The sequence below is a fragment of the Sardina pilchardus genome, chromosome 22 (genome assembly GCF_963854185.1).
Source record: "Sardina pilchardus chromosome 22, fSarPil1.1, whole genome shotgun sequence".
Taxonomy (NCBI): Eukaryota; Metazoa; Chordata; class Actinopteri; order Clupeiformes; family Clupeidae; genus Sardina; species Sardina pilchardus.
In genome coordinates, this window is record NC_085015.1 from 3,918,122 (window position 1) to 3,929,375 (window position 11,254).

Here is an 11,254-nt window from a genome sequence, read left to right on the forward strand (position 1 = left end):
TGTGCTGTTCTGTCCTCTGCCGTACAGCCAGCCGTTGCGGGGCTCGGGCACCAGGACGGTGATGAGCTCGTCCGTGCTGAAGGGCAGCTGTGTGGGATTATTGGAGGAGGGCCGGCAGGACACTAGCGCCCTCATCAGGCGACCGCCGCCAAGCGCATCCCCCAGCGAGCCAGAGCGAGATCGCATGGGCTCAGGAGAGGGGCCTGTGTGTGTGTGTGTGTGTGTGTGTGGAGTGTGGAGTGTGTGTTGAGTGAGTGTGTGTGTGTGTGTGTGTGTGTGTGTGTGTGTGTGTGTGTGTGTGTTGAGTGAGTGTATGTGTGTGTGTGTGTGTGTGTGTGTGTGTGTTGAGTGAGTGAGTGAGTGAGTGAGTGAGTGAGTGAGTGAGTGAGTGAGTGAGTGAGTGAGTGAGTGAGTGAGTGAGTGAGTGAGTGAGTGAGTGAGTGTGTGTGTGTGTGTGTGTGTGTGTGTGTGTGTGTGTGTGTGTTGAGTGAGTGTATGTGTGTGTGTGTGTGTGTTGAGTGAGTGAGTGAGTGAGTGAGTGAGTGAGTGAGTGAGTGAGTGAGTGAGTGAGTGAGTGAGTGAGTGAGTGAGTGAGTGTGTGTGTGTGTGTGTGTGTGTGTGTGTGTGTGTGTGTGTGTGTGTGTGTGTGTGTGTGTGTGTGTGTGTGTGTGTGTGTGGTGTGTGTTGAGTGAGTGTATGTGTGTGTGTGTGTGTGTGTGTTGAGTGAGTGTGTATGTGTGTGTGTGTGTGTGCGTGTGCGTGTGCGTGTGCGTGTGCGTGTGCGTGTGCGTGTGTGTGTGTGTGTGTGTGTAGTGAGTGAAAGGGGGAGAGATAAAGATGCATGGCAGATAAATATCCATAAAATAAATAAATGCATAAAGTGTGGGCTTGATGGACAGATAAAAACAAAGGAAGTTAAAGGAAGAAGGAAGTTAAAAAAGAACAAAGGATCACCAGATAAGGGAGAGATAAATAAAGCGAGGGAAAGAGTAGATGACGAAGGAAGGATGAAATGCAGGGCAAAGTCTCTGTGAGGAGGAATGACAAGGATGTTTCCTTATCTTCTCCAGAAAGCAGAGAGATCTCATCCTCCACTCCCACAGAGACTCAGAGAAGCCCTGCGGGCGGAGCTTAACTCGCTAGCTAACGCCCACCCCCTGCTCAGCACCTCAGCCTTTCACAAACACCTTTGTCTGCCATCTTTGGGAAGAGGTTGGTCTCAAAATGCTATCTCTCCATTATAAAGAAATCAAAGACATGAATAAGTCATGTCACAGTATTTGAATGTGTATTTCAGGTAATATAAATAGCAGTTGTGTTGTTTGGATTGAGTAAAGATAAATTGAATAACAATAACTTAATTACAGTTCCAGTAAAATTACTTGGAAAACAAGACTAAGAATGAAATATTTATGAGAATTCATTCAAATGGAGTATAGTGTTTTGGAACCAAACTTGTCATATACTGCCATTCACCATCAAATACAGTATAAAAGGCAAACTGTGCAGCCAGATGATGTGATTTGAGTGATGATTTCTATCTTGACATCAGATTAATAAGACTTGGTTAGAATTTAGTGTAGAATGTAGTGTACTATAAATCTATGCTCAAGTGAAAGTAAAGAAAACTTTAAAAAGTATGTAGCATTAAGGTACTCGTTATTTTCCATTTTTATATTTTAAAGGTATGTGTTACCATGCAGAAGAGCCAATACGGGCAAAACAACACATTAATATACTTTTACTTGGGTAAAGCAGGTTCATAAGAATTGCCTATAGGCCTAGGGTTGCCTATAGGGCTACTCCCACTATCTACCCCTTACTCGTCCAAAATAAAGAAACAATTGAACAAATTAAATAAACTCCTCCTGTACCCTTCTATCTCCATTCCCCTATCTCAGAGTAGACCAATTCAGAACCTTAATTGCAAACAACCTATCTGTATCAATTATGTGCAAATGCTGAAGAAGAGTAGAAGTACAGTTTTTTTTTAATAGTACTCATTCCTAGAAAAAAAAGACAAGTAGTGTTCTACTACCCACTCCTGCCTAACTATGTGAAGATGGCAAATGTTGAACACTGCAGTTACAGTCCTCCTACCTCTAGATGGCAGTCTTCCCAAAGGTTGTTCGTCCCTTCTGTTCCACTGCTGGCCTCTCTCCTCCTCTCTCATCCCCATCTGATTAAACGTAAACAGAACATGTCTTCATCAATAATGCCCCCTCTTTACTCTCCTTTACTTCTCAAAGAAAGAAAGAGAGAGAAAGAAAGAAAGAAAGAAAGAGAGAGAGAGAAAGAAAGAAAGAGAGAGAGCACCTGCTCCATGCGTGATGGGGTCCGTGGTCGCGGGGCTCTGGTCTGATTGACGACATCGCCCCATTGCTGTGCCCTCTGGTGTAGAGCGCCCCCTGTCTGCAACACACAGAACTTCAGGTCACCTCTGCTACAATGGCACACTGGCACTCTCTCGCCAATCAAACTCAGCCAAACAAACTCAGCCGATCAAGCATGAAGGTGACATTTGTATTGCAGTCACTGCGCTGTACTACAGTTAAAGTACAGAAACCTCTTTTTTTTTTAAAGATATTTTTTGGGGCTTTTATGCCTGTAATCAGACAGGACAGTGTAAAGTGACAGGAAACGAGTGGGAGAGAGAGTAGGGGGGGATCCGGAAAGGACCACGGGGCGGGAATCGAACCCGGGTCGCCGGCATGCGGTGCAGGTGCCCCAGCCAGTCGCGCCACGACTGGGGCCAAGTACAGAAACCTCTTGATCTACTCTGTAAACAGGTGGATCCCCACTGTTCTGCAGGTGGATCCCAACATGTACTGTAGGCCTATAACTCACAGGTGCATAGCAAAAGCCCTTGTAAGCTACCTGGTCGTCCTGGGCAATGGCTAAGTTCCTCAAGATCCATGAAACTGAGCTGGCTGCTTGACGGACTTCAAGGCAGCACTGCCACTGTCGACTTCAAGGCAACGCTGCCAAGTCTAAGCCTAACCCTAACCATAACCCCTGATCTCCTAACCCTTGCAGTACCCTAGCACCTTCAAGGCAATGCTGCCTAGCCTAACCCTAACTGTACGTACACATCGCTGGCGACTTGAGCTTCCAAGATCGCTCTGGACGCCATGTCAAGGACGCTGTGGGAAGCTTTGGATGCTTTGGCCGCTCTGAGAGCATTCTATGTTCATTGCTGGTCTTTTGGTCGCTGAACCACGTCATAGCTCATTACCATAAAGTTGAGCCACTTTCAACTTTCTCTAGTCGCTCAAGACGCCCAAAAGGCGACACTGATGGATTGGTCGCTGCTGGCAGCTGAGAGAAGCCGGCTTCCATTGAAAATGAATGACTTCCGGAATCTTTGGAAGCTCAAGTCGGCGGCGGTGTGAATGTACGGTAACCCTAACCACTGCCGTATCTTAGAGCCTGCCAGACAGCGCTGCCTTGAAGTGGGCCGTGGGGGCCAAACAGACCATAATGAGCTGGCCTCGTCCTTGCGATTATTAACTAGCCAGTTAGCACTTATCTCATTCAGTGGGATTCCCATAAACTGAGCACAGAGTTCTTTGGGCGTTTCTCTACTTACAGAGAACGCGTTCTTCGACCGGTTCTGTTCAGAATTATTGCCTATTAGTGCTATCTAGTGAACCAGCCTGGAACCAAGGAGAGAGAGAGAGGGACACACACACACACACACACACACACCTTGTTCATGAGTTGGGCTATGGTAAGAGAGAGGTTGCAGTGCTTCTCTGCCAGAAAGCGATACCTCCTCTCCTCCTCTTTCAGAGCATCTTTCTGACTCTCCCGCAGGAAATGTGTCAACTCAGCAATATCCTGGGAATGCACACACACACACACACACACACACACACACACACACACACACACACACACGGATACACACACACACACACACATGGATACACACATGTAGCCAGAGTTAAAAGTGAGTTATCATATTTAATTCACACACACACACACACACACATAGAGAGAGAGAGATCAATACACACACACAGACATGCATAAATAACTGACTATTTAGTTTGCACTGGATTGCTCAATACATTCCCAAGGTCTTAGCCTAGCGGTTCTCAAACTTTTTCTGTCATTCCCTAGACTGTGTAAGCCCAGCCAGATCAGCCTGAGATTGGATTTCGCACACGTTATGCAAATCGTCAACACACCCCCCTCCCCGAGTCAGGTGACACCAACTAGTTAGTGCTGTCCAAATGTATAGGGACGCATACTGAGGAGCAAACTAACTAAGACGCTACTGGAAAGAAGGTACTATCCAGCGTGCACGCTTGACTTCTGGACACAGCCATTAAAAAGCTAGATGCATTGGGCTCCAGAACGTACGTAAATAGCGCCGCCATATTGGTGGGAGCAACCATCACTGGAGGCCAATGGAGAAACAGGTGTCTCTGATTGGAGACCAGACAGGTGTCTCTGATTGGAGACCAGACAGGTGTCTCCGATTCCCATAGACAGTAAGGCGTTTGCCCCTAGCAATATGGCGGCAACGTTTACGTATGCCACCTAACAGAACTCGATGGACATGCAATATCTTAGCTTTCTAATATCTATGCTCCCAAGCTCACACTTACCTGATGGCCACGCCTCTGCTGCCTCTGGTTATGCACCTCCATCTCATAGCGCCGCCTGCTGCCCTGGAGGACACAAGACACTTTCTATCAACCGGATTGGATCTGTTTCCTCCTCATCTCTCCAGCAGGAGACATTTGACAAGGGCCTCTAGGAGCCTGAACATAGCATAGCATAGCATAGCATCTCTACAGGAATGCATGATGTTGACATAGCATTGACATAGCATAGCATAGCATCTCTACAGAAATGCATGATGTTGACATAGCATTGACATAGCATAGCATAGCATCTATATAGTAATGCATGATGTTGACATAGCATTGACATAGCATAGCATAGCATCTCTACAGGAATGCATGATGTTGACATAGCATTGACATAGCATAGCATAGCATCTCTACAGGAATGCATGATGTTGACATAGCATTGACATAGCATAGCATAGCATCTGTACATGAATGCATGATATTGACATAGCATTGACATAGCATAGCATCTCTAGTATTGCACGATATTGACATAAAACATTTGGTAACACTTTATTTGAAGGGGTCTATATAAGGGTGGCATGTAACCGTCATAAGAATGACATGACACATGTCATGCACATTAATGACAAATGCACATTAATGACACATGTCATGCACATTGGAATGTCAAAAAACAAACGTCAAAAGCATTCCAAAACCTGAATGACACATTATGACAACAGTCATAAACATCAATAATGTGTCATTAATGTGCATGACATGTGTCATGTCATTCTTATGATGGTATGCTAAAGCCTATCACCTCTCATGTGGCCCTTCACCAAGTCAGATCAGTGTGTGTGAGTGTGTGTGAGGGATGCACTGACTACTATAAAGAAATGATCATGAACTCTCAATCATGAGTTATGGAGAAATGTTAGTGGACGTTGTGATGGAGAAATGTTAGTGGACACCGTGATGGAGAAATGTTAGTGGACACCGTGATGGAGAAATGTTAGTGGACACCGTGATGGAGAAATGTTAGTGGACAGCGTGATGGAGAAATGTTAGTGGACACCGTGATGGAGAAATGTTAGTGGACAGCGTGATGGAGATATGTTAGTGGACACCGTGATGGAGATACTGTACTGTATGTGAACACTCACTGATACGAAGTCCTTGTCCAGATTCACATTGTTCTCCATCTCTCGCAGAACCTCATTGTGGAACCAGCGGAACTGCGTTGCACCCGGAGACATGAGAGAACAGGTCAAAAATCTGACTTTGTTCTGGAATGTTCTAAATGTATGATAGCCAATAGGTAAGTCCTGAGAGATGTATGTGCTCCTTGTTCAGTTTCATCCTACTGTGTGCACGGGATATGGAGGGGGACATGAAGAAGGAGGGAGGAAGAGAGGGGTGTGGTGAGGAGAGGTGGAGAGGGAGGGAGAGAGGGAGAGAGGAAGAGGGATGTCGAGAAGAAGAGAGGGAGAGAGGAATAAAGGGAGAAAAGGATGTAAAGAGGGAGATGGAGAGGGAGGAAGAGAGGGATGTGGTGAGGAGAGGTGGAGAGGGAAGAAGAGAGGGAGAGAGGAACAAAGGGAGGGAAGGATGTGAAGAGGGAGGTGGAGAGGGGAGGAAGATAGGGATGTGGTGAGGAGAGGTGGAGAGGGAAGAAGAGAGGGAGAGAGGAACAAAGGGAGGGAAGGATGTGAAGAGGGAGGTGGAGAGGGGAGGAAGAGAGGGATGTGGTGAGGAGAGGTAGAGAGAGAATAAGAGAGGGAGACAGGAATAAAGGGAGAAAAGGATGTGAAGAGGGAGGTGAAGAGGGGAGGAAGAGAGGGGAGGTGGAGAGTGTTAAACAGGAAGTTGGAGATCAGTCACCTACCATTCCGTCCAGCTCATTGGTCAGCCTCCTCTGGCTCTCAGCGATCTGGGTGATGACATCACCTACAACGGTAAGGGGAGGAGCACAAGTTCCTCAGAACGTGAGTCAGCCACTCACAAACTGCTATCTGATCTAATCTGATTAGCTACATGCTCTTTGGTTTGTTTTCAGCACCCAATACACCCATGTGTGTTACTACTGGAGCAGAATGGGGCACCAGATAACTGAATCCTAACTGTGCGTTCACATTGCCGCCGACTTGAGCTTCCAAAGATTCCAGAAGTCATTCACTTTCAATGGAAGCCGGCTTCTCTCTGCCAGCAGCACCAAATCCGTCGACGTCGCGTTTTGGGGCGTCTTGAGCGACTTGAGAAAGTTGAAAGTGGCTCAACTTTTTGGTTGCGGTTTTTGGACGCGGTTCAGCGACAAACGACCAGCAACGAACATGATCGAACATAGAATGGTACCACGTCAGAGACCGGCCAAAGCGTCCAAAGCTTCCCACGGCGTCCTTGGCAGGGCGTCCAGAGCTTCTTGGAAGCTCAAGTCGCCGGCGGTGTGTACGTACAGTCAGGGGAAAACACACTCACAACTTGAGAACATTCTTATTACTAAGAAGGAGAAAGATTTCTTTAACATAGAGCTCCGTTTCTCGAGGTCAGCGAGTACTGTTGGTATGACAAAATGGCTCAACTTGCTAGCAGCCAAGCAGCTGGAGCGCTGTATAGGGACATGACCAGAAGCGTGACTCAAACTAGGTAGGCCTGAAACGGAATTTTGGATTCTTTCTTAGCCTACCGACAGTATCAAGTGAGCTGGAGAAATGGAGATCTATGTGAAGAATGGCTGGATTTCCACTTTAATGGGTGCACACACAGCATCTTCATCAGAGTCAAATCCCAATCATGTAACATTTCGCCATACTTTCTCATTGTTGATGATTGATTGCACATATATTTTAATGTGTGCACACACTCAATTTTTCCGTCACACACACACACACACACACACACACACACACACTCTCACACGACAGGCAAAGTACAAAGTCTGTCAACAAACATCACTATCAGGGTAGAGTTTAAAGAGAGTGTGTCGGTGTCTGTGTTCACCCAGCCAACTAAAACCACTTGGCTCCCATGGCCAACGTTAAATGAATGGGCAGAGCAGAGTGTCATCATGTTTAATTCACACACACACACACACACACACACACACACACACACACACACACAGCTTGTGCTTGGCTTGGCTTGTTGTGGTAGAAACTGCATTGCTGTTCTATAAAATAAATAGCATTTCAGTTCAACTCTGCGGCTCATCGGCCAGTCTCTCTCATCTCTAATTGACTCGTAGAGTTGAACATTTTATGAAGCTTCTCGCAATCTTACAATAAAACTGGGAGGATTCATCGGCTTGCTCTTTCCGCTTTCCTTTCACACACACACACACACACACACACACACACACACACACACACACACACAGAGAGAGAGAGAGAGAGAGAGAGAGAGAGAGAGAGGAGAGGAGAGATAGAGAAATATTTATGGTTGCCACTGCCGGAGAGTGGAACAAAGCGTCTCTTCAGCTGTAGACTTTGCTCTGGGTCCCTGAAGGCCATTCCTGATTGGGTCCATAAAAGCAACAATGCAAATCTACATTTTCCCCCCACCTCTCTCTCTCTCACACGCTCTCTATCTCTCTCTCCCTTCTTCTCCATCGTCTTCATCTCTCCTTCTCTCTCTCTATCTTCTTCTCTCTCTTCCTCTTCTCCCTCTTCTTCATCTATCTCTCTCTTCTTCTTCACTCTCTCTCTTCTCTAACATACACTCTTCTTCTTCTCTCCCTCTCTTTCTCTCTCTCTTCGTCTTCACTCTCTCTTCTCTCTACTCTTCTTCGTCTGTCTCTCTCTCTCTCTCTCTCTCTCTCTCTCCAGCTGGCACACTCATGCACATGCAAACACATAGGTTACACACTGAAACTCATTCAAACAACATTTGAATGCACACAAACACACACACATACACACCCACACACACACACACACGATTGTCTCTTACCTAGTGAGCGAGAGGAGAGAGTGCGAAGAGCTTGCTCCCCCATCTTGCCCAGAGCATGGAAGTACTCCTCACTGGTGGAAGCAAGAGCTGTGTACACACACAACATACACACACACACACACACACACACACACACACACACACACAGACACAGACACAGACACAGACACAGACACAGACACACACACACACACACACACACACACACACACACACACACACACACACACACACACACACACACACAGACACGGGCAAAGAGAGAGAGAGAACATTCATAAAGATAGAGAAATCTGCAGTAAGCAGGTGGTAAGCGTTAACTTGGTGATTGCTACACTGTTTGGCGATGGCTGCTCACGTGCCCTCCCCTCCTCACATGACACACACTAGTGCGCTCTCTCCGTTTTTCTTTAGCGTCGCTACGCTAAATGAGTGCAGACACGACACTACTGTAAGATGGCCGTCACTTCTTTTTCTTTTAAAGAATCTGAGGGTAAATTGTGGAAATTACAACATATTACAGCGCAAAGATGTGTACCTAGACACAGCAAGCATTGTATGAAAGTAACCCTGCATGTGGTGAATAATAGTTTACTAAGGGAAACAGGATTAAGCACAAACCCTGACAGACATTAAACAGACATTAAGTGTGAATACAGACATATTTATGTCCTAGTTGTTTTACTTCATGCTTCAAAGATGTGTACCTAGACACAGCAAACATTGTATGAAAATAACCCTGCATGTGGTAAATAATAGTTTACTAAGGGAAACAGGATTAAGCACAAACCCTGACAGACATTAAACGGACATTAAGTGTGAAATATACAGACATATTTATGTCCTAGTTGTTTTACTTCATAAAAGAGCTGTGGCATATGCCTGGGCATGGACAGCAAGTTTAGCAACGTCTACCAATGTTTTCCTACATAAGCAAAACATATGAATGAAACATACAAGGGAAATAGCTAAACAAACACACACACACTCACACACACGCACACACACACACACACACTGACGCACACACACACAGGCACACAGGCATACAGACACACACACACACACACACACTGACGCACACACACACACAGGCACACAGACACACACACAGACACACACACAGACACACACACACACACACACACACACACACACACACACACACACACACACACACATACACATACATACACACACACACACACACACATTACCTTGAAAGGCCTGGATGTAGGTGTTACCCAGTGCAACCAGCCTCTGTAAGCCTGGGTTGAACTGGTCAAGCAGGCTCTGGAGGAAGACATGGATGGTCAGGCAGAGACAGTGGTTAGCTATACACATCACTCCTTTTAGTGTACAAAATACTTCACAGTACGTCATACACTGTATACAATTACTTGTCTTGTCGCAACAATACGCACCATCTGATTTGTGGTTGTGGAGAATATGTTTACATTGATTCTGAATGCATGCTGGTACGGCATGTTGTTTAGCACCAAAGGCTAAATAAAGTTTAAGTATAATGTAAATGTAATAGCCTATAGTGACTACTGGTGCTGTCGCGGGCCTAATCCAAGCCACATTTGTTACATACTGTAGATCAGTTCTATTCTTTCTAGAATGTTCTGAGCCCTTCATGGCCTACGCCTACCCAGAGACAGCGAGGCTCAACCAGACATGACCAGGTGTGCGTTTCCACAAACCAAAATTGCTAACCTGTTAGCAACTTAGTTGGTTGGCAATGGGAAATTGCATTGCAACCAACAAAGTTGCTAACTTAGTTAGCAACTATGGTTTTGGCAAATGCGCCCCAGGTTGTTATCTCTTCTACAGAGAGGAAATAGGTTTCACTCACCTCATAAACGCCCAATGTTGATCGGTGTAACTGGTCAAGATTTGCACTTGACATTTTGACTTTTCTTTGCACAGCCCCCAAAATAAACAAACAGACAAACAATGTAAAACAATGTAACAATGATGTGTGTTCTATATGGTAACACCGCCGAGCATTAGACACTTGTTTGCAATTCCAGTGTTCCACCTGTTATCACTTTGGCAGTGCCACAGTCAGAGAGAGAATGAGAGAAGGAGGGAGGGAGAGAGGGAGTGGGGGAGTGGGAAGGTTTGTGTATTGTACAGGCAGGGAGTGAAAGAGAGAGGGAGGGAGAGAGAGAGAGAATGAGAGGGAGAGAGAGAGTGCGCAAGGTAGTAAATTATTTAGCAGAGAAAGGTAATAAAAAGCTCAAGGGGCCAAACTGTTCACAAGCGCACACACACACACACACACACACACACACACACACACACACACACACACACACACACACACACACACACACACACACACACACACACACACATTTGTGCCTTATTATGAGCGGGAAAGCCTTGCCTCTCACACAATTAGGTCTAATGAAGGAAGTCTGGACAGAGTCCTTGGTGATCACACTATCGTCTCAGTCTGTCATGTGGCCCGATCCTGCTTCCACGTTTTTATTGCGCTTGATTAAATATTGCTCTGCCTCACTGCACTGGCCTATGCCAGGCATCAAAGTCATGACACTAGTCAAGTTATCAATTACAGAGACCATACAATGAATAAATTCATGTTTATTTATTTATTTATTTAATTTTTAAATGTAGGCCTACTTAGTTTTTAAAACTATAGATCAACCTTGAAGTGTGTCTGCAATGCAATGCAATGCAAAAAAAAAAAC

At 45.7% G+C, this 11,254-nt stretch overlaps 1 protein-coding gene across 1 annotated transcript in view; it reads right to left on the minus strand.

Annotated features, from left to right (window-relative positions):
- baiap2l2a (BAR/IMD domain containing adaptor protein 2 like 2a) overlaps positions 1–10,564 on the minus strand; it is a 14,686-nt gene extending 4,122 nt beyond the window's left edge. Inside the window, exons 1-10 of the mRNA XM_062526008.1 lie at positions 10,393–10,564; positions 9,752–9,827; positions 8,535–8,621; positions 6,475–6,536; positions 5,753–5,824; positions 4,617–4,679; positions 3,709–3,840; positions 2,317–2,412; positions 2,101–2,179; positions 1–203 (exon numbers count right to left, since the gene is read on the minus strand). The exon at positions 1–203 is cut by the window's left edge and continues 2 nt beyond it. Coding sequence (XP_062381992.1) covers positions 1–203; positions 2,101–2,179; positions 2,317–2,412; positions 3,709–3,840; positions 4,617–4,679; positions 5,753–5,824; positions 6,475–6,536; positions 8,535–8,621; positions 9,752–9,827; positions 10,393–10,446 — 924 coding nt within the window. The 5' untranslated portion in view covers positions 10,447–10,564. The remainder of the gene's footprint in view (positions 204–2,100; positions 2,180–2,316; positions 2,413–3,708; positions 3,841–4,616; positions 4,680–5,752; positions 5,825–6,474; positions 6,537–8,534; positions 8,622–9,751; positions 9,828–10,392) is intronic.
- Between the last annotated feature and the right edge of the window lie 690 nt (positions 10,565–11,254).